Source organism: Leuresthes tenuis, unplaced genomic scaffold, assembly GCF_036924035.1.
Source record: "Leuresthes tenuis unplaced genomic scaffold, fLeuTen1.0.hap1 SCAF_5, whole genome shotgun sequence".
Classification (NCBI taxonomy): domain Eukaryota; kingdom Metazoa; phylum Chordata; class Actinopteri; order Atheriniformes; family Atherinopsidae; genus Leuresthes; species Leuresthes tenuis.
Genome location: NW_027325359.1, coordinates 4,625,651 through 4,650,357, shown reverse-complemented (window position 1 = coordinate 4,650,357; position 24,707 = coordinate 4,625,651). Strand labels below are relative to the sequence as shown.

The window sequence follows — 24,707 nt, the reverse complement described above, 5'->3', positions numbered from 1 at the left end:
CTAAACCACATACTACTTTTATTACAACATGGCTTCATAGAAGAAGAGTCCGGGTGCTGGACGGTCCAGACAATTTGTCAACCGAAAATAATTGGTGCATCATTAAACACAAAATATGATAGAGAAGACAGCAGAGCAGATAGAATCCTGTAACAGATAAGCATGGGACAGTATTCTTCTCCCAAAGGTGCAGAAACTGGTCTCCTCAGCTTCAGGACATTTAGATGCTGTTAAAAAAGAAGGGAAGCTCCACAGTGGTGAACATGACTGTCCTTTTTTAGAGACATGCTGCTGCCATCAGTTTTAAGATGAGCTTATTTTTTAAATAAAACAATCACATTTCTGATTTTAAACATTTGATATGTTTTCTTTACTCTGTGTTCCAGAATTTGTTCATGAGATTGGTCTGTTTTAATTTATTTATTTACACAGCATCTTCACCTTTTTAGGTTACCTGGATTAATTTACGTCACAACTCCCACCGTGTATGATACAGAGCAAAGGTGTTTTTTGTAGTTATGTGATCATTTTTAATCAGCATAATTTATTTATCCTGTTCACTTAACAAGTTTTGTACACAAAGAATAAGATATTTACCACACCAGCATTTTCTTTTATTGAAAATGTAACATATTTGACCTTTCAGCATAATGTTTTGCACCATAAAAATGGATGTAATAATTCAGAGCATTGACACATATGTACAAAACAATCCAAACCATCATCAGCTGGAATTTTCATTTGAATGGTCTTCTGGTCATTTTTCAAGTCTTTAGCCTCAGGTTGAGGAAACTAAACACTGAATTCTTCAGGAGAAAGGTTGATCGCTCAGCACATCTAATGTGTTAGCTCCCTCTTCAGTTAAAGCATTGCATTGTCCAGTGTTGCTTCTGCAGTTAGTTCAAGAATGCCCCCATATATAAGATATTGGACAGAATTAATAAAAGAGGCAAAGAAAAGTGAGATGACTGTCAGATTTTTATTTCATATTGCTCTCAACCCAGTCTTTGAAGTTGGCTACACGTGTGTAAACTGTGTAGAGGTCAGGATCACACTCTCCTTGGTCATAGCCAAAGCTCACCAGTCCCAGAAGTCTCCACAGCCCACTGCTATCCCCTTGCACCTTTGAGGGATTTTGGTTATTGCTGGCCTGGCTCTCAGAGAGGGCAGGGAGGACAAGGATTCCCCCAGTGTCGGAGGGACATATGTTATTGGGTCTGTAATTAGGTTTTTGGCTGGCACAAAGCATATTGTCTGTAACACTGATTGGCACACCATTACGAGCGTACTGCTGTTCACATGGGACTATATCAGCAAGATGAACCAGCCCAACTCTTGCCTTCTCATCAGGGCCTAAACTGGAATCAGGTAGTGGATACCAGCCTGTCACAAGCCCTTGGCCAGAAGTCACCTCTTTTTCCTGGCTCTCCGACAGGCAGAGTGGCAGGACTTTTTCCCCAATCCTTGCTTTGTCGAGTAACTTGATCACAGCAATGTCAGAGTCAAGAATGTTAGGATCGTAGTTTGGATGCACAACAATGGAGGCCACCTGAAAGAGGAAGATTTAAACAGATTCAAACTCCTTTTTTAAAAGTTATTTTTTAAAAGAACACAGTTTGAAAACAAGATGTGAAAAGGCTTACCCTCAAGTGTTGAAGTCCTTTGTTTAGCCTATGGTCATCACGATAGTGTTTCCCCACCACCACCTTGATTGTAGCTGTATCCACAGGATACACCTTGCCCAGCTCTGTCACACAATGAGCTGCAACCACCAGACTCCTTTGGTTAACCAGAGCCCCACTGCAGACCAGCTGCCAGTCAGAAGCCTGATTTAGGAAGCCGGTTCCTGCTCCACTGTTCCTCTTCAGAGACCCTGCCTGGCTATCAGCCTTAGTCACCTTAGTCTCTGTGGTCTTGCGGGAGCGGCGGTAAATGGCTGCCAGCCAGGGCCAGTGAGCCTCTTCCGGCCTCTCTGGGTCAAAGGTTAGATGCTTCCCACACACTGCCAAAAAGGATGTGAAAGGATGAGAGGTGAGACTATAATCAATTCAGGGAGGGCAGGGAAAACAACACAGGAAAAATCACACCAACTTACTCTCACACTGAAACTTTGTTTACAATGAGAACTGAGCGGCTGCTTTTGAACTGCAGCTATTTGGAAGCCTGTTTGCAAAAATGTAAAGTAGTGGACCCATGAAGTTGATTTTCACAGAACTTTCTCCAACACAGTCTACCAACATAAGCTTGCTTTAACAACCTTCATGTTGATTAAAAAACACACCCTTTAATGTCCTGCTTTACCATTGTGTTAACCACAAATTAACAGTGATTATATGGTATCTTAGATTTTAACAATGTCACAAATTTTGATACTTTAATGATGAAGTGACTTCTCAAACATTTGTGAAAAACATAGATTTTGATTATAACTGCCCCAAGGAAATTACAAAAAAATGCAATGAATAATTTTCTAATGTCTTTTTTCTCAGTGAGGACAGTTAAAGGTTGTAATCAAGTTTAATACACTGACTTTATTCAAGAATTCATACATTTCTCTGCTGCTTTTGCTTCTTTATCCCACATCACCATCAAAACGAATCCACCCACATTGTGTGTTATTCGTGTGCATACCTGTTGTTAATTTAGAAAAGAGCTCACAGTGGCTACGTCTTTTCAGGCTGATATCAGGACAGAGAGTTCATAAATTACTGTTTGCAGACAGTTTTTACAAATCTTCTATTCCGTAGGGAAATATACCATCTTTATCAAGGAAGTAATGAAAAACATGAAGTCTATCTTTTGATTAGCCTTGGAAGAAGATAGCAGAAACAATAGGTTTTATGAAAAGTCTTTTTATGATGTTTATCTTCCTGTAAACCTATATTTATGTCAGTTAATTCAAAGTTAGAAACCCAACAGCTGTAAATATGTGTGATACTGATTAGGAAGGCTTGATTAGAAAGTGCCATGGTCTGAGTTTTTTGTGTCTTGGTTCACTTTTGAAACTTATGCCCTGCTTCCTGTTTTATTTTGTAGTATTTTCTCCCATGTGTATTTTGTTCCCTTTACTTCCTGTATCACACATGGTTTCCATTCCCGATTGTCTCACCTGCTGTCAATTTACTCCCTCAGTATATTAACTCCTGGTTTTCAGTTGCTCCTTGTTGAATCATTTCATGATGTTTGTAGTTGTTTTTCCCGTGTTGACTCTCTGTTGATTTTGTTGTTGTTGTTGTTTTTCTCTTCGTGTTTTAGCTCTGTTGATTTGTCCGGCTTTTGGGTCCGGTTTTGTCATCTTTTTGTGATGAACCAATAATCAACAAGCAGCAGTGTTACATCCCCTTTGCTTCAACCCTTACATAATGTTCTCTAATTTTACAGCACTGATATATGCTGTTGCTGTTAATAATGGCAAAAGAGGACACGTGGCTGCTATAAATTGTAGAGTACATTTAATCTACATAATTTCCGATGTATCTTTCAAGACGAAAAATGCAGGGTCATTATAGGGTCATCTTTACAAAGTGCAGCTACATGTGCCAATAGTAGATTTTATTACTGTAACTTTATTAGGTAAATGACTGTCAAGACCTTTTGTCTGAGTGATTGCATCATAATCTGATTTATACCTCCAATTTTTTTATATGCAAGTATGAATCACTGCTAAAATGTTTCAATTTCTAGTTATTATGAAACAAGTTATCACCTGCTGCCCTCACCTGGTGAACAGGAGACATGACGCCCACTCCATTTTCCTGTCTTTAAGCAAGTGCGACGAGGACTGCCTGTGTGGTGGTAGAACTGAGAAGCACATTCATATTCTATTTGTGTGTAAAGGTGGTGGAAGCCATGGGGCAACTGGGAGAGTGCTAAGGGGGCTCTGGTGGGGCCATCAGACTGAAGCTGCAGGCCCAGTGCAGAGGAGAAGAGCTTGTCAACAGGCGTCTTCCTGAGGAGAGACGAAGGGGAGTGTTGAGTAAATTACTGTGATGATTTGTTCTGAATGCTTGTTATAAAGCATTGGTAAACATACCTGGATGGTGTCTGAAGTGGCAGAATTCTTTGTTTGACCAGTTCTGAAACTTTAGGCTCTCGACATGCTGCAAATGAACACATTTCCAGTAAGTTAAAACATTCAATGCACACAATGAATTCCCACTGACTTCACTTTAATTTGAATGCAGTAACTGGAAGTGTAATAGCAAACTGATCTGATCTAAACCAGTCATTATGTTACCATGTAAGCCAACTGGCTGCCAGCTGTAGTTTTACAACAGCACAGAGACATGAGAGTGGTATCAATGCATCTTGAGAAGGGCATCAATAAAGATAATTTCTGGGTTGGAAAATAATTATTTGACTGCTTTATAGCACAGGCAGCTTTGCCTGCTTTATTCTATTTAATTTATCAGGGAACTTGCGCCTTTTTTTCATCCTCATCATTCTCACTTGCCTCTTGGCAAAGAGCCGCAGACCATCTAGATTGAAATCCATAAGGAACTAATTGTTATTTACAGCCCTAGATTAATTATTCTACTATCAGAGCCCTATACTCATTATGAGAAAGCAATGACATTTATAAAATTAGTACTTTACTTAAACTCCTATATAATGTACAGGCTTGATGTTAAGAGAGAAATCAACATACCTTTTACTTATTTCCTAAATTATTGCAGAATATGTAGTGCTGTGTGCTAAAACTTCCATCTATCTTAAAGTATGACTCATAATACACGTTTAACTTCTTACCAATGCACCAACAATGAGGAAAAATGTTCCACAAATCTGTGTCATCAATTCCAAAAATGAAAATAAAACATGACAGTACCTCTGACACAGATTGGCTGTTTGCCACTCCAGGCACCATCTGGCAGGCAGGTGCGCTTCTTATCACCGCTGAGAGCATACGAATGGTTACACGTGAACTCCACTGTTTCAGACGCCAACTCTGGCACCACCTGGTAGTAGCCATTGTACAGTCGAGGCAAAGGAGGGCAGCTTGTTCCTAAAATAGCACAATAGATGGAAGGTAGGATGAAGATTGGAAGAATTGGAATATATAAATTCATGTTCTTCTCTATGAGGCTTACCTGTGAAACTTTGGTTGATTTCTCTTTCCTTTTCTTTTGCTTTCTCTTCCTTTGCTCTTTCCAGCTCTTTTGCTTTCTCTGAAGGATCCCTCTCTGTCTCGTCTTTCCTAATAGATGATTTGTCCTTTGGTTTCCCATTTTCCTCAACTGCTCTGTACAGTGTGTGCTGTGTCACGTTGACTCGAGTGGGAATTGTTTTCCTCCCTGGCGATGGAGATTCTATTGTATTATTTTCCTTCTTAATTTCCTTTGAATCCTGTGTCCCTGTGTTGTTGTGTGTCATTTCCAGTTCAAATATCTCCACTGTGTTCTCACCCTCCGATATGACCGTCCTCAGCTTGGTGTCATTAGGGCCAACTTTTTCTTGATCTCTTTTTCCGTTTACTTGCTCCTCTTTCTTTTCCTTCTCGATTTGTCCTTTGTCTTTTGTCACAACTATTTGGGTGGTGTCTGTATTTTCTTTCTCCAGCTCTTCGTCTGAACTGCCACTTTTTTTCTCAGGTGGTTTTGTTGCCTCTGGCTCTCTCTCTTCAACTGTGTTCAGACTGTTATCTGGGCCTTTACTATCCATTTTATCTTTTGTGTCATCAGTGGGCTTCTCTGACCCAATGTTTTTTTCTCCGTCTTCCCTACCCTCAGCCACAGTTTTCCCTGGAATGATCCCAGTGTATTTATCTTCTCTGTCAACTGCTGTTGTATTCTGCAGTCCAGAGTTTATATCTTTCTTACCACTACTTTCATTTTCTTTGGGAGTGTTTTCTTGGTCTTTCTCTATAGTTTTGTTGGTTTCTTTGTCACTGTTTAAATCTTGTTCCTTGCTCACTTCTGTCTGTTTTCTTTTGCCTTGGTCCTTTCCAGCTTCTGTTAGTGTGTTATTCACTGTGTATTAAAAAAAGAAAAGAAAGGAAAAAAAAATCATACTGAATCGTCCGTGAGTATAAGCTTGGATACTGATTGGTTCAAAGTCAGCTCACTACGTTAAATAACTAAAAGTATTCTGATAAAAACAGGAGCAAAATGAATGATTTGTAATGACAAATACATTGTATCTCTGATCTTTGATGTTTAAAGACAAGTTGTCAGACCTTTAGTGCAAACAGGAGGTGTCCCACTCCAGGTGTTGTTCGGAAGGCAAGTTCTCTGGGAGACCCCACTGAGTTCATAGGGTTGGTAGCAAAAGTACTGGAGAGCAATGAGGACATCATTGGGTCCATAAACTAAAACGTGGTCACCGTGTGCAGGCCTGGGTGGTAGAGTACAAACTCTTTCCACTGGCACTGGAGACAGGGAAAGAAAACCAGGCTTTTCCATGATTTCTCACATAATAAAAATGTTTTTTTAGAAACAAGCCCTTGACAACAAATCCTCACCCAAAACTCACACTGTAATAATTTGAGAAAAAACGATTCACATTTTCAACTTACCACACTCAGGGGCAGGTGCGCTCCAGGTGCCATCACTCAGGCAAATGGCTGTACGAAACCCTCGAAGCTCAAACCCAGGATCACAGTGGAAAGTGATGCGTGCACCTGAGTGATGAAACAGACCCTCTGTAGATCCATGGGTGGGCACTGGAGGCCTGTGGCATCCCACCACTGAGCAAAAATACAGACATACATGGTTTATTTATGCACACATGCTGTCTTCTTTTCCTTTTACTTAACTGAATGCCAGATGTTCGCAATTACTGTGCATCAAGAATTTTAGGAAGCGTCTATAGCATAGCTTAGAAGTGTTCTTTTGTTTGTTTTACACCTCCATGTCGTAAAAGATAGCACAAATAGATCCTAAGTGCTTTTTTTTGCAGGCAGTGGACAAACCAAATGAATGAATCAAGACTCACCAGTTCACTCATTCTAAAATATCCAGATATTTAAAAGCATAGTCTGCTACCATAGAGGCTCATTAACAAATAACCTTGCCTATCATAGTAAAGTGTTAAGATTTCACAGCAAGACTTTAACACAGGGCTTGTAAATAAGGAAGAAATAGAAGCAATAAAACAGCTTTAGTCAAACTGTTAAGTTTTCCACTGTTGTAAAAGAGGATTTAATGAAGTGGAGTCACACAAATTGGTAATGTGTTTGTGGAACTCCGTTATACACAATGCCAAATAAAACTAACCATAAGATAAAAATAAATAGATAAACCATTGTGCATTATTTGATAAAGTATATGTATCTATCTTCAAGACAATTTCTTAATGTGACATCAAATGCCATTATAAAGGCCTCCTGCACCACGCAGGGCTAAGTTTGTGAAGCACACACATCAACACTGCAGATATATTAATATTGTACTCTGTGTGAGATGGTCCCTCAGGAAATTTTCTGTGTTGTTGATTTAAGTGGGATCACATCCATGAAATGTTGTATCTGTGGCTTCATAGCTCCAAACCAACAAACCTTCCTCGTAATCTGGGTGTTTTTGGCCCACAGCATTTTCAACCTTCGGTCTCTTAGGGAGTGGAGAATGCTGTTGGTCAACCAAAAGCCGCAACCGCTAGATGAACTCCTTTAAATATGTCAAAACAAAGATCAAGCTGCCTGAAGTACTGTAGTGAGTGCTGTTCTTTTACTCGGTGATCGATTTTTCATGTCAGACTGTGTCCACAGACATTTTGAAATCATTCTGGAGTTATTAGGGTGGAATTCCTACAATTCATAATGCCACATAATATGAATTTTTGGCTCATCATTCCTTTAGTCTTTTTGCTCTGGAAACTATGTTGGATTCTGCACTCCAAAACAAATTCAACTTGAATGGCTAGATAAACTGTGCCAGACGAAGAAAGAAAAGGGGAAAGACTATATTTCCCTTCAAGAGTTTCAGCAATTTGATGTCACATTTTAGCTCAGGCTTTAAGCAGATGGCAGGTCAATCATTAGATGCATAAAATATGGCTAATGCCAGGTTCACACTTACACTTCTTACAGAATCACACACATGACCAAGTGGCCACATTGATTCAAGGTAGTTTAGAATGAGTGGCTTCTGTAACCACAAAGGTTTACGGACATAAAACTGCAGAATAAAAAGCACTTTTTTTCTCTGCTTGTCCTCGTCCCTCTTTTACTTTTACTTCCCTCAGACAGCATCTTTTTCATTCACCTTATTCATCTGTCCACAGCAGTACAAATACATGCACTAGTTATCTTGATAAGTCTTACCTCATAACATACAAACATACTTTTCAAGAGAGCATTTGGATTTTCAGCTCTTACGCTGAAACTTGTTTCATATTTCTTAAAAAACACAGATGGGAAAGGCAGCTGGCCTGAACTCAGTCCAGACCACAAGCATCTCCCTTGTGACAGTGAATCACGGGCTGCCTCACGGATGCAACACCAGCAAAAGAAAGAAGGAAAAGGCTTTCAAGAAGAAATAAATTCTTGATAAATTTGCCATCTCAAAGTGTGCCTCATTTCAGAGGAAAATTACAAAGATAGCTCTGGTTTTTCACAAGTGGCAGTGCAGTCTTTTGGATGCCTTGTGAGATGGAATATTCTATACTTTTCTCTGCCACCCCACCCCCACCACCTCAATAGAACAGTGTCAGCAATTTACTTGCATCATTATACCATAAAGGCTTAAGTTTCACTACATACTCACCATTTTCACACCTCTTGCCTGTGTAGCCAGCCAGACAGGCACAATGGTAAGTGTAAGAACTGTCCAGGATACAAGTCCCATCATGAAGGCAAGGGGAAGAACTGCAAACTATAAACATGCAAACATAACATTTTTACACAAAAAGCCCTTGTTTACTTTTACAAGTTCTGGCTTGGCTGCTGGTAACTTATGGCGTGTGTGTGCTCTTGTGTTGTAGATCCTGAAAATGAGGACATTTTTGCAGAGTGAAGACATTCTGGTTTCTCAGAGGACTAATAGAAGGCTCAACACCCTGAGAAATGACCTTCCTGTAACATGTAGGTGCCAGTTGTGCACTATTAAAGGACTTTTATTATGCACTGGATGCTGAACAACATGGAAACTTCTTTCTTGTTTGCCTGTGACTCCAAAGAGCCTCTTTGTTCCTTGATTATGACTTTACACATGACTTTTAATTCATTGCATATGAAACAATGACACAAGTCAATCCTCTTTTCTAGAAATAACACATGGTATTAAGTTTAAAGGAAAATGATTCTCTTGGGCAATGGTAGAGGTAAAAATTTACTATTTTGGGGTCAGTACAGTTATAGATGTAAATTCTTATTGAAAGCTTGTTGGTTTAACTACCTGAGTTCTCCTGGAAAGTCGCAAAGAATCCATCAAAGTTCTTGTAACCATCGGACACAAAGAGAATGTGCAAACTGTTGCCAGAGCTCTGAACAGGGGCAGGTCTGTTGTTCCCGCAGAATCTACCAATAACACGAGAGTCGATGCTGTCTCCATCTCTGACTTCCACATAGTCATAACGACAAGATTGGTGAAACTCCAGACTCAGCATCATAAACCTGTAAGTACAGAAATTAGTTTAGAATAAAGGAGCTTTCTTTTCAGGTAGCTGAGTCTGGATTAAGAACACCTGTGATCTCTAGCAGAGCCACACCAGAACCCAATGGGGATTTAAGAGACTTTTACACACCTTACAGCTCTTAAAGCAGAACTTGGTAACCTTAAAAAGAATCAGGACTAATCTTAAAAATTCCAACATCTAATACTTGCAGGTCCTTCTTTGCCTGGGTCATAACCTTTTAATCTGCCCATTCCGCAAGTTGGCTGATATGTCTAGTTGTGTTTTTTTCATAAAAAAAAAAAAAATCAAATAAAATGTCCAGTCCGAGCAGTGAAACCACTAATGATGAGCTAATCAATTGGGAGGACTAATGCCATTTTCAAGCAGTTTTCAACAGTTTCCAAGGTGTACACTGCAAATGTATATTTTCATTTGGCAGCGTTTCCTTTTTTTGGCACTCCAAAGGCCTGCCAGTTGAACACCAGATGGAGGAACATGCTCAACTGTTCCACTATTAAAATCCTTGCAAAACAACCTGCTGACATGGCTTCACTTCTTTTCTGGCTTCAGGTGACGTTAAATGCATTGCTCTCTCATTGTTTACAGTTTCAACATTAAAAAACAAATCCCCTTCCTTAACAGAATTCGATTAGAGTAAATGTCATGTCTGACTGAAGCTGGAAACTGAAACAAGCTGCTAATTCTGTCTGAAATAAGGCGAGGTTCCACCCAGTCCCTCTCTGAAGTGTTTTAGCAACACTCAAGAGGAGGCTGTAATGACACAGGCTCGTGCCCACAACATCTTTAAAAGTGGTGTGGCAGTGATAGACTCTTCCTGGGTAGGATTGTTTTCCTTTTTGTTGTCGTTTTTCTTTTTTGATTTTTTTGTCTTACTTAGGTAAAGTGGATTCTTTCAAACTGCTTCGGTAAAACTGCTTTAAGGATTGAAGTAAGTCACCCTTTATGGGGTCAACAGATATAACAGACAACAGACATTGGTGGAGCAAGATTATTATGTGTAACAGCTTCTAAGTAAACAAAACTATAATGCAATTTGGTAAATGAGATAAGCATAATCATTATTGACACTTGGCAGCAAAAGTATAGCAACAAAACCAGGCAAATGCTCATGGTTGAGTGTATCTTAGAAACTGTCAGTAAGTACTGCTAACAAACATTATTATGCACCCTAGGCTAAACAAATATCTCATTATTTTAGATCGCCAGCTGTTAAATGCCTGTAAAATATCTATGAATACCATATAAAGATGCAATGCACAACATTTCCAAAACAAATAACATGATTTGTAAGTACTAGAACAAAATTTCAAGGTAATTTATTACCCAATTATGTACACAGTGCGTGGAGAAAGAGTGGCCTTTGGGCCTGTTCAGATGGGAATTTAAATGACTAAAATAATGTGACTATAATAATGAGGAGATGATAATATCTGTTTTTAATTCATTAGCTGATTTGGCTCTATTGCAGTCAAAGTGCAGCATTTAAAGGACTGTCAGTTGGATTGGGGAAAACAAAAGATTCCCCCTTTTTAGACTCTTTGCCCAAGTGGGATCAGACTAAATAGAGAAATGATCAGAAGAATCAAGAATCATTATTCCACTTGTATTTCTGTAAATATATGGCCAGTGATGTGATTACAGTGCATGACAACATGGGCAAAGACAAAGATTCATTTTAAGCATCAGTTTACAGACAGTCTGTCTATCTGCACAACAGTGCTATTATATTTGTGAGTTTTATGGGACAAATGTTACAAATTAAGGATCTAGTGTGCGGTATATTGAAATTTGTTCTGACACAATGATTTGGCCCTGGAACTTATGTATGTTATGCTCATGGTTCTAAAATTTAATGGAGAGCTTCATATATGGTTGTAAAAAAGTGCTTTAAGTCGTTAGAGATCTTTAAGCACACAGCAAAATAGAACCGAGCAGTGAGTGCTCAGCCTGAAAGTAGCTGTATGGAGCTTTTGTATTGCTAAAACTCTGCAAATAATGCCAGCTTGTAAAATGTAGTAAGTATGAGGAAAAAGACAGAAATAGAAAGTTATCACGACACAGAAAAGTTATATACAACAACCTTTATGAAAAAAAAGAGGTTGCTATGGTTTCCAAACTCTGCTGTCAAACTGGCCATCAGTCCACTAAACACATTTTGCAGTATAAATATCTGAGCTGAGAGAAATATTTGACTAATTGAGGTCAGTCATTTATTGCTTGCACCTGAAATTTCCACGTCAATTGTGCTCCCTCATTTCAAACTATCTTTGCTACATTATTACCAGCTCCAGCTGTACTTTGATGTTGGCGTGAAAGCATAACTGCATGCCAACATACATATTGTAAACATGGCAAACATTATCACTGTGGGTGTGTAATGGTGCTAAAATGAAAGCCTAATCAAGAAGTTAAAACACTATTGCGCTTACAGAGCCTCACAGGATTGGTAATACGCTGCAGGTGCTTGGGTATGTTTGAAACTGCGGTCATCTAACCATTGACATGCATGGAAATCAATCCACTATGATTAACTTAAGTCGCTAACCTTGTCAATGAGATTTAACTGATACCTTGAACAAATCTAATGTAATCACACAGCAGATGAGGGTCAGTAAACACTCTTACCTGAGTTCTATGGTGAACGACCTGTCCACCTGTATGGTCCACTCACACCTAGCATTGTTGGGGTAGCTCTCCAGAACCAAGTGACCCTGCCGTTTGCGGATTATCCCCCCACACTCTGTGAAACACAAAAATTCTATCTCATAAAACTGTAACTAGGTTTAATAGATTTAAAGGAGAATGTGGGGACAGTTTGGGCCAGGCCCTTTCTGGAGCTGTTGTTCACACATGTGCTTTACAGAGACTTTAAAGAAACATGCTCTCACTGCTGGAGATGGGTATGAGGAATGGGTGTGGAGAAATTTCTCTCAATAGCGCATAAGTAGGCAGCAAGATTCAGATATTAGGCTCTGGAAATTGCTGTATTTTCATTATAATATGTTGAGCATAGCTCATGCAGCTTATAGTGTTGGTAACAGTGGTGCACATGTCTGAATGTATACATAATAGGAATGAGTGAGTGGAAAGCGGCATACTGATTAGCAGAAAAGAAAATTAAACTGCCACTCTCACCATTGCACGTATGTGCTGCCTCACACACAGGTAGTAAATGATTTAGAGGATTTGGTGCCATGTTCATACATTATCTCATTTAGTGATTTTAAGGAGATTTTTTAAGGTGGAAAATTTCTCCAGTAAGTCCACAATGAATGCTACAAACAATTGGTTCACACTTGCCATCACCCTGGAACATTTATTGAATGAAGATGGCTTTACTTTGGAAAAGCATGGAGGAGGACTGATGGGCAAGCCAACCCAAGACCTACTTCCTTATTGCATTTAAAAAAACTTAAACCTAAAAATGTCATCGTGGTGGATCAAAACCTATGTTGTGGATTTTTAAACCACTTTGCTTTTTCATTATACAGTTATGTATTTACAAAATATAGTATTCACTTAAACCGCTATGAAATGTTCTATATTTGAATTGTTTAAATTGCAAAAATTTCCTGAGTACCTGTTAGCTTTCCAATCTCAGAGCATGATCACTGCTGCTTGCCTTGTGTTAGGTCACTGATTATTAAAATACTATTAAAAATCCTTTATTATCATTATTATTCTGAGAATTGAGATTCTACTTGTTTGATTTGAAGTCACTGTAAAAGCAACAAAGTGAAGAACAAATATACAAAATATACACAGACAACACGGAGGCATTTTGCAACCTTTCCAGGCATCTGCTTTTGATTAAATATATGTTGCATGTGCTGTGCCCCTTGGTAGGCTATTTGCAAGTAAAAGCTATAGTCAGAGCTCAGATGATTCATATTAGCTTGTTTTATGGGTTTACTGATTGTTGATGCTGACTTGTCATTCATCTCCTTGTGGAAAACCTCCTGGGTTTATGGCACTCTTCCAAGATGGCATAGTTGTCCCAAAGGAAGATAAATCAAGCAGGGGAGGACAACCCATCCTCTCCACTGTAACCTTTTTACTTAAAGAAAAACATGTTATTAACAGTGAAGCTTTTGGTTAACTGGGATGATGAAAAGACTTACGCATGCAATCTCCACCGGACCAACCGGGACGACACTCAGCACAGTATTTGCCATTAATGAAAAAGTCATCCTTCGGGCCCCATGTCCCATTGTTACAGCGCTTACAGTTCTCAAAAATACTGCAACCTGACAGACATAGAAAAGAGACAGAAACAAAATTATAGTAAAGAAGGTATCCTATGCACAATTTGTCCAAAATATTTTAGCTGAGTTGTCATTTTATGTAAGAAAAGGGAACATTTTATCAGAAGAGCTCCGTTGCTGCTCTTTAACAGACCCCCAAAATGTTTTCTTTGCATCAACTCTGTTAAACTCATTAGGCTCATCTCTCTCTGCATCAGGACACAAAAACATACCGCTGCTTCCTGAAATAGAAATGTTGAGAAAAAAGTGTTGAAATAGCTTCCTTTGTAGATGGATTTTCACTTAAGAGTCTGCCCTGTCCGTTGAGAGGTGAAGAGCAACATGTGATCCAAGTCTGAATCTTAACAACAAAAAGGCTGGCAACATACTCATGGAGATTTATGAATGTACACACTGGTTGGAATGCATTTTTTGTGTTTAACAGTAAAAATGTGATGTACAGATATCCATTTAAGTCTGAACAGCTGTTTTCTTCCCCCTGTAAATGATAATATAAGCACATTCAAGCAGTGAAGAACACATGGAATACTTCTACAGGCAGATGATGTTTAGAAACCAACAGTTTTGAATGTCTGTACTGTTCATGTATTCAAAGGTCCCAAGGTGATTGTATTCTCATGAACAGAATATTTACATGGCAACAATGTGCTTAACTCTCTGAGTAAAAGCATGCAAAGACATACTCCCATCTCATTCAAAAATTAAAGTTCCATTTGTGATCATTCACTCCTGCACCCTTCCAATGCAAGGGTTTTATGAAAGCAAGTCAAGAAAGGGTGCCAACCTGAATTGGCCAAACAACAAATCAAATAACAAGTACACAAGTTATTATAGTTACACTATTTAACACGCTTCAGGACAAACAGATGTGAAACTGACACTTGGTCTGACAAAAGGAACATGTTAGATATTCAGTTTGCACATAATTCAATCATTTTCATTTCGTATAGGCCGAGTAAAAAATGGCATACTTCATAAATGCAATGTTAAACCAAAATACTAATACTTAATAACAGTAATGTGGTAGATATACACAGTGGTGTTACCTGGATGGATAATGCAGGGGTCACACTCGTTGATGGCGTTACGGCAGCAGGGCACAGCATAGCCCACCTGAGTCCCCTGCAGGGGGCACTTACAGCGGATAACGTCATACTCGCAGCAACCTCTGCACATAACATTCCACTCTGGACCTGGACAGTGGTTGTACAAGTACCTGTAATCTAAAGAATATGATACATCAGAGTGGCAGGCCATAATGCAGACATCATTTCTTAGAAGAATAAAAATAGAGGTAAAGGTAAATCAAACATGAAGAAAATATGTCAAACATAATGATTAGCTGTGTGAGAAAGTATGAGCATAGGTTGGTTACAGTCTGCAGTGGAAGAGCAGAGGAAGAATTCTGTTGAGTTCGGTGCTTATCTGACCTGCAGCTTTGTACTGCCTCTGGTTATTTACACTACCAGTTACAGTGAACAGCAAAACTCTCTGTAGTTTACCTCCTCTGTGTGATATTACATCAGAAAACATGCTAAAACGGTAAAGTGACTGTCATGGAAAACAGACTCAACTCATTAACTAATCAGAAAATGCTTTACCAACTCAAGCATAAACACTTGCATTCTTTGTAAAGTTTTTACCTTGTAAATGTGATGCTTAATTTAAAAAGGAGCCAGTGATTCAAAGGCAATAGGGCCTGCGTGGTTACATTATGTAACAGTGGATTTAAAAGGAAAAACAGACAAGTGAAAATTCTCTTGTGGCAGATGTGGATAGAGAACTAACAGAGACTGCACTTCAAACTTGGCACAATGTCAGCGCAGCATTTTCAACTGCTCCCAGCCCTGCATTTGTGATAGCTTCTTTGCTTTCAACCATCGACTTTATTTCTAAAACCACAGTCGCACACTAGCTTTATTTGTTCTCTATGTGAGCTTTGTGAAGCCGGGACTCAGAATACAGAAACACAAGCAAAATAATTGACACACAAATGCGCAAACATGGCAGTCGGCAAGAGAGAAGCAAAGAAGTCTTGGAATGTTGTGAGCTTTCCTGACTGCCCTTCCACATTAATGATATCATAAATTGTACCTCAGTCCAGCCAGTCTGGACTGTCCGGACTAGTCTCAGCGATTGCTCCTTAAACATATACTGACATTAATCAGTCAGAAAATAGATTATGGAATGCCATATTGGGGGAATGTTAAGGGAGTTTTTCTGAGGATACCCAGTGTGTTCCAAGTTGCATTACTTGACCGTGCAATGATTATTTTCATATTTTGTTAACATGGGCTCAGCTGGTTGTGTGTTTCGACCCTGAAAGCTTGATCAACAAGCCAGTAACAACATGGGGTGCTCTCTGTGGCATAACAATGTCTCTGTCAGACTTTGAAGACCGCAGAGTATTATATAAACCCATTGTTGTTCATAATGTCTCTTTAACTACCAGTGTGTCTTGATGTAAGAATTCCTGTAAACTCACACCCCCTAAACATTGCATGAAAAGAAACTTGATGCTCTTGCATCATCTTTATTTCATTTTCTGTTTAATTTAAATGTTCTTTCTCCACTTTACAAAATAAGAGGTGATCACAGTTTCTGCTCAGATCATTATTTTGTGGATTTCTTTTGACCAAATGTGAGAATCACAAACATCCATGGCATGGGCATGTCGTGTGTGCTCAAAGGGATGGGTGATGAGACATAAAGACAAATAGAGGGATTATATAAGCCCTCCATCACACCCAAATCATCACATGTTGCTTTGTTAGGACCCCTTGTAGCCACATTGGAATGCATTACGTACCCTTTACTCCCCTTGTTTCCACACATCTTTGTTTGGTGTCTGTAATTAGCAAACTATGTCCTTCAGTGTTCAATGTGAAAAAAGCACCTCTTTATGAGTGGATGGAAAAGTTTGTTTACATTAAGTTATTATGGCATATATATGCAGTTTAGAGAACCAATATGTAAATGCTATTTATATTACACAGCCATTGTTCTATAATTTCAGTTCAATCCAGTGCAAATGTTAACTAAGTATGTACTGAAACTTTAGCATAATAACGGATTCCTTTTTTAAGCTTCATGACACATTGTACAGGCTTCAGATTCCACATGCTTGAAGCAAATTCCTAACAGGAAAATAATGGAAGGACAATTTTTACATAGATAAGAAAGCAGAGAGAATTTAGCGATATGTGAGTTGATTCCCATAGGAGCAAAATGAGCTATATGGAAATTAGGCATTTGTTTAGTTTGTTAATGTGAAGGCTTAATGTATAAAGGGGGTATGCAGAGCCAAAAATCTTTTTTTCTTCTTATTCCACACAGCATTTTGTGCCTAAACCTAACTTTTCCAGTGAATAGACCTAAATATTCACTGACACGCTTATAGTTTGGTTAGACAGTGTGGTATGTTTTGCATGTCACCTGATTGAGGAATACACAAATCATTGGTGTTTCCCTTTGATCTGGCAAAAACTGAAAAAAACAAACATGTATCATTAAAAACAAAAAAATAACTAAAAACAACATGAAGAAACTTTCCGATTACATGAATTATGTTGCCTAGTGTCCAATAATTCAACAAATACTGGTCTGCAATGACTCGCATACATCAAAATGTTATGATGATTACAAAGTGACCCATGCAGCCTGAGTATGACGATGGATACTGAATCCAGAATCTTGATAGCATTTTATTATTTCATTTTTCAATCACCGTCATCAGTTACATGTCATCAGTGTTTAGAAGGCGTGATGCCTGCAATGTAGTGATTAGAGAGAAATGACATCATCATCCCCTCCCCTTTGCTGCAGGTTTCGCCATCCTGGCAGCCCAGAGAGACCATGAAACCATAAACACGAAAGACTTTATATGCTGGCCTGGTAAAGTCATTACATGGATCCCTGCTGTATGTTTTGTCCCTTGCTATGGAAATTAAATCCTGTGGTTATAGTTCACTTGTGCCATAGGACCCAAATTTACAGTGGAATACAACATAAAAATTCTTTATTTTCCATAAGAAGGTTTGGAAACTCTTCTTCAATCTGAACTCACAGTCCAGTGATTTATTAATTCAAGGACACATTCAAATTTCCATAATATTTTTCCCCCTTCCTTGAGGTAAACAAACCCAAGCAGCAGCATTTTCAGTGTTTATAGTCTGACTGGATTCAGTTTGCTGACCTCCAAGTCTGTTGATAAGGCCGTTATGTTTCTCCTTGAAGCATGACTGCAAGGTTTCTCCCCCAGAGCTGGACACATGCTGGAATGCATCTTTATTTTTCTGGCCTGTTACATGACAGTTTGAGTTTTTTTGGCTTGGATAATGAAGACGTGAATTCATTCATTCATTTTAGCAACAAGATTACCACCTTGCAAAAATAGATACGTGAGGCTCTCAGTGCAACACCTGCAAGTAACTACAGACTGAACTGTAACAATTTCATGTGTGTTTTTTACAGCAGTTCTGGAGTGTCTGAACAGGTGTGGAAGTGCATCTGAATAATCGCTGGCCTGCAAATAGGTAGTTTCCATGTTTCATCTTTATGTCTATGACGTGATTTTCGTGAATTCTCATAGCATGTTGTTTTTAAAAACACCGTCGTATATAAGTATTTTGTACAAACGAAAAAAACTAATGAGCAAATGACATGAGCATGCAGAGACCCCTATAATTTAACCCAGGACTGTGGTTACGCTTTTTAGGCTAACATGTGTTTAACCATAAACTGGAGGCGCTGGCAGTTGTCATAGAGGAGCCATAACTCCTAAATTAATTAATCTGATAGCAAAGTATCTTTTTTATTTTGCCTCTTGGCTGTATGTGTATGCTTTGGTATAAAATTATGAGACACTGGCACCGTGCCATAAAAACACAACTTAAGGACAGGTCAGATGTTTTTCTTTTGTTTTATCTTTTTTTATTTCTCGGTGTTGTACCTTTGTGTTCAGATTTCCGGGTGTTTTTTTCTGCTTGTCTGATCTTGTGTTAGTAGAGTCGGCTTTTCCATTCCAGATGCTGAGCTTCTAAATGTCAAGAGGCCATAGTAATCAAAATAGCAATTATAGAAGATGTTCTTTTGCCCAGTGAAGCCCTCAAATCCTTTTTGTTTTGCTTTTTAGACACCTTGTCTCCACCTTCTATGTGAATTCACAGATTACTATAACCACAGGTAAATAATTCACATGACTCATGTGACCCCGTAGATAGTCTTACTGCCCTGCTTGTCCACTAACCCTCAAAGCAGAGTCATGGCAAACACTTTGATGTCACTGCTCAGCTTCCTTTTTTATGTTCTGTGCAAAAATAAAGCTTAGCAGATGCAAAGCATTCAAAATGTGCTGCAGGTGCAGAATTTGACCATGAAAGTATCTCAAAAGGCCACATCTGTTCAGAAAGTGTACCATTACTTTCTTGCAACAAACTCCCCTGAAACTAAGAGCTAAGAATAAAACTCAAGGTCAACATCTGTTTGTTTTAATTTCCCAACAACATTGTCTCTTGCTCCCATTCACATTGACATTCCGGTGTTTTGTGCGTTCTCAGATGACGATAATATGAAAATATATGGAAAATATATACAGGTAAGAATTAAGTTTTATATTAGGTAATACTTTACAACTGTTTTGGACTTTCTTGACAAGGCTTAAAGTAGGAGACTATACCAGTATAATGCTTGTAGAGTAAATACCGTCAGCAACCATCAGCAACCACCAACTGAGCTCAACACTGCATTTGCCAGTCAAGACACAGGGTGCATTTTGATCATGTTAGACATGACAGGAGCTTACTGAATTCCCTAAATGCTAAGACAAGCTACTATCATGTGTTCTATCTTATCACCTTTAGCACAAGATATACCCGACCATCATTTACCAAGGGAGAGGACATAACAGATTCACACAGTTTCTTGTGGCTGCAACACTCAAAGCAGCACACCATCCTATCCCATTGTCATGTCTGTCTTGCATGTATATACATATATATGCTGACAGATTATACTGACATATGTAGGTATCAATGTGGCAGCTGTTTCTACTCACTTTCTTAACTTGTAGTTTGTTTTTCTCATTTTATTTCTAATCTATTTTCTTTTTAACTGTGAAACTTGGCACTGAAGTTCTACTATTCAGTGTGTTTATATAGTATAATCTGCAGGAAACACCTATGTCAGATGATAGGGGTGAGGTATCTCAAATGCCTGTTTTCACAGTTCATCTTTGGAACATTGTGGTTTAACCAGCGATGACCTACTCTGATAATAATTCATCTAAGTCTTTTATTAAGTTCTCATGAATTCTCCCCAAATCTTTCCTCGGCTTAATGACTATTCAAGCCGAATATCTAATAAACATTAAAACATAGGATGTCATTTCAAGCATACTCACAGTCAACGCTTTATGCTGCTGTACAATCACACAAATCTAATTAAACGCAATCAAGTCAAGGTGCTGGTAGTTGGATTCTGTTACATTTGGACAAATCCATTAAATTCACCTCAGAGTACATCTAAATTCCATCAATAAAAAACTGCTTTAACCATAAATTCACCCCAAGTCCCAATTCATGGCCCCTTTTGGCATATGATGTATAAGTGCATAATATTCGTAGCTTTACACAATCCGTGCAACAACATCACAAGTCCTATTTTCTCATCCTGCCATTACAACGGGAGATAAAGGTGTCACAAAAGGTTCTCTGGAGCCCTTGGAAAGTATTTATACACAACAACAAAAAAAAAGTTTCCTCCTGACAAATTGGGGCTGATTTCACACTGATGTATCCTGGAAAAATGTCTGTTTTTACAGCAGCTGTAAATGCATGCACAGGGCATGTGCTGTATATAAGTGTACAACTCCTTTTGCGTACTTCTCACAACAGCTGTCTGGTATTATGAGGTCAGTGATTTAGCTACCATGGAAAAAGGAAACTCCCAGGGGGCCCCTGTGGTCATTGTATGTCTGAGCATAACCAGATCCCGGAGCAATGATCCCAGCGGTCATCCATTAGATTGCTTCAAATATGTTACCTCAAACTAGAAACACTAAAATAATTAAATATCTTGACACTCTATTATCCTCTGTGGTCAAATAGTGTGAGAAGTAAGCCAACACCCAAATTAGACCTTCTGAGATTAAGCCCCTTAACCGAAGTCTGACATGAAACATTAATCTTCCAAAAAAGTATCGGTAATAAATTACATCACGTAACTAAACCTCGTTGCCTCATTTCCCCTCACCACTTTTTCACAAGTCTTTATTTCCCATTGTTGATTACCCTATAGCTTTGTTAGAAAAAAAGATGAGTAAAAATGTCTGTGTGGGCTTTAGCTAAACACATTATAAGACGAGTGTGTCAAAACAACGGGAGTCGCAGAAAGAGAGATCCTAAACAGGAAGTCTTACTCTGATCTAAAAGCCTCAGTGGGGGAAACAAAACATGCACCAGTGGATAAAAACACATGCACACACATGTAAACAGTCCATGAAGATAAGATTTGCCTGGAAACACATGCTGTGGCTTAAAAGGAAAGCTATTTCAGAATGCTCTGTAGAAATTCTATCATCAGCTGGATTATGACACAAGGTATGCAGAGAGTGACCCAGCTGACAACAACATAATTTTGGTAAATCTCCCGAAGGGTATTCTCTTAATGATTGTGGCTGAACACAGCTGTGCTCTGCCCAGCCCTTTACCACATTCATCTAAGTTACAAATTGAAGGTATTTGTTTTACTGCATGGGAAACATCCAAAGAGATCAGTGACAGGGCAGAAGTTTGGCTGAACCTCTTGGATACGGTGTATGGTATACACATTACCACAGACGGTGTGTGATTGACTCAAACGTGACTCATGTATTCCAGCCGTTCAAGTGGAAGCAGAAAACAGGCAAAATCAATCTTCCTCCTTAAAACTCATTCACAGCACACTTAAGCATTTAAAGAGAGGTTCTTAGACAATAGGGATCGTGTGCCAAGCTTCAATAGCCTCAAGTGCCTCCTCACCTCATGGAATGTGTGACAACATCCAACTGTTGTTTTGTTTTTTATTCTTCTCAACAGTCAACAACAGTCAACAAGAACAGTCCCACGTTCTTTTTCAAAACAAAAACGGCTGCAACAAAGTTTGAAATAAATCAAAGAGTTCTTATTAACAGAGCCTCAGAGGACAGAACATCATTCTCTATCTTATAACAAGAGAAGACAAAGATTGCACAGACTGGTGTTTTCTCTACTGCCTCCGTGAAGTATAGATTGTACATCTCTATGTCTCTGAGTCCTCTTTCACAAGTGTTGCTGAGAAAAGGATAGAACTAGAGAAAGAGAACTAGAGTAGCATGAGTGCTGATGCCGGCTCCTTGAGAACAAAGAGAAGAAACTGTGGCAAACACGGCAAAGACAACAGGGGCACAAACAAGTGCAGTAAAAGAAAAGTTAATGAAATGCTCTTACCATAAGGCCAGGCTGTCCCTAAGGGCAAAGAGATGAAAATAAAGAGGGAGACTAAGAGGAGCCTGCCCTCTTCCCCAGACATATAGGTGCCGGTCCATGAAATTGTACGGGTGCCCCCATGGGTTTGCCCCAGGCGTAGTTTCCGTCCCGCAGACAGCATGCTGCAGCCTGGACCTCTGTTTACTTTGTGAACTCAGCTGACATCACCTTCTCTCTGCCCTTCGTTCCTTCCCTCCCCTCCCTCCATTCTCCCTGTCTCTCTCACTGTCTTTCTGCTTAAGTTTCTTCCTCTCTCGCTGCTCCCTGGCTTCAGGTTACAGCCCAGCCTCGCAAGGAGTCCCACTTGCAGTGGTCTCCCAGAAAAACTCCCCTTGCTCCTCTCTAGCAATGACGTCACAGCTGGTGCATGAAAAGCAAGTACCAGTGTTTTGAGTGGGAAGTGTATAACACCCTGTTTATTTCCACATTCTGCGCATGATCTGTTATGTGGGGATACAATAAATGTTGGGTTTGTCTCTAATGTGTTCATGTCTAAAAAATCCTGAGGTCAATGTTGATCAAGTCCGCACAAGTGCAAAAACAGCAGCTGTGTTTAGTCTCAGAGAGCACTAAGATTAACTAAAGACATTGTTTGATTTTTCAAAATACAGCACACTTACAGACTTTCTTAGCATACCTCTGATGTCTGCATCATAACTATGGCACTGTAGGAGACTGTTGGAGACCGTAAACTATGGAAAAATGTCTGTTATGGAAAAAAAAAGAACCACATAGTAAATATTTCAAGCTAACTGTCTACAGAGTTAAATCAAAATGTAATTTGGGTTAGTTTGTAAGATATAAGACATTTAAACCCTTGAATCAATAGAAAAATATATCAGGTGTACAAACAAATCAGTGTTTTCGTAAAGTATGTGCATATTTTGATTATCATGCCTGCCTACTCACCACTACTGCCACCTCACAGCGAGAGGGTTCCTGGTTTGAATCCTGGCTGGGACCTATCTGTGGGGAATCTGCAGGTTTTCTGCAGGTACTCTGGCTCCGTCCCATCGTCTATTATTCCATTCATTTCTAATTGCTTTGCCAAATAAATTATTGTATGTACTTACATGCAACAGATTCATTTTACATTGTAGTCCTGCCACTTCTAGAATTCTAGATGATTCATCCACCACTGACGGCTCCATGTGTGCTTTAGGAACTGGAAAGTAATATGATGTTTGTTCCGGTAAAAGGATGTGGCAACACTGGATAGTAGGTTGATGAAATTTAAAAGAGTTGCTATCTCCAACTTCATGACTACATGTTGGTAATTATTACACTCAATGTGCAAGTTGTTAAAGTTAGTAGTAACATTAGCCATAAATATAAATCAGAGCCTGTGCAGACATCTATCTGTCTTTCTGTGATTTGATGACCTGTCCAGGGTGTAAAGCTCTGGGCAGTCTTCAGGGCCCCATCCTAACTTTTTTGGAACTTATTGCAAGTATCAAATTGAAAATTAGTCAAAAATCCCATAAAACAAAACGTCTCATCTAATTTTGATGTCATTTCCCAAAAGTACATGGTTTTAATGATTTGCGATTTATGGCATTCAGTTTATATCTATATTTCATAATACATTCCACGAGACAGTAATAATTCCTCTCATCTGATCCTTGAAGGCAAAAACACTGTTGCTTTCTTTAGTTTGTTTGTAATGGTTGTTTTTTTGGGTTTTTTTTATACAATCGACAAGGTATGTTTTATTTCAGCTGGGTGGACTTATTTCCATTGCTGTTTTCAGGCCAGTGGGACTTCAATCTGCATCCAAGAGCAGGGAATACAGATCAAACGATTCGGGGCAGGCAAACCAAATATCCAGAGAAGTGTCCTAAAACAGCAGGGTTTTTAAAACCAAAGCACACTGTATGTGTGTTTGGTAGAAAAACTGAAAATGACTGAAATTGAGAATTTATGAACACAAAACAGAATAGAAGACAGCTGGATAAAGAGGGGAAAAAGCAGAGGGAAAAGAAAATCAAAGGACAACAAGGGAAAAGTAAATATTGTCTTCTTTAGTGCACTTTCTATCCTCCTCTCACCACCTGTCTGCTGTTTGTCCAGATGCCAAATAGTTTAGTCTGAGTCAAGTTCATGTAGACAGTGACAATAGAAGCAGTACAAAGTACATAAAGTCGACTGTCATACATTTCTTTTTGTATATTTTTATATTGTATATTGTATATTTTTATTGTGTATTGTATTATTCTATTGTAGATTCATACATTGCTCCATAGTTTGATTTAATATAAGAACAACAACTACAAGTGACACTGCAAATCGAAACTTTATTTCCATTCACAGAGCAGCTGAGTTGAACTTTGATACTGACCTCTACAACATTTGTCCAGGGGAATTC

General features: G+C 38.9%; 1 protein-coding gene across 1 annotated transcript; it reads right to left on the bottom strand.

Moving 5' to 3' along the window:
- Window positions 1-592: 592 nt before the first annotated feature.
- Window positions 593-22,637, bottom strand: pamr1b (peptidase domain containing associated with muscle regeneration 1b). The gene is made up of 14 exons (XM_072385534.1): window positions 22,304-22,637; window positions 14,885-15,061; window positions 13,695-13,820; window positions 12,199-12,313; window positions 9,333-9,550; window positions 8,703-8,810; window positions 6,515-6,685; window positions 6,176-6,367; window positions 5,091-5,969; window positions 4,829-5,005; window positions 4,034-4,100; window positions 3,720-3,949; window positions 1,644-2,002; window positions 593-1,549 (listed from the first exon to the last, which is right to left on the bottom strand). The coding sequence occupies exons 1-14, from the start codon at window positions 22,461-22,463 to the stop codon at window positions 980-982; spliced, it is 3,549 nt and encodes a 1,182-aa protein (XP_072241635.1). The 5' UTR covers window positions 22,464-22,637; the 3' UTR covers window positions 593-979.
- Window positions 22,638-24,707: the final 2,070 nt, after the last annotated feature.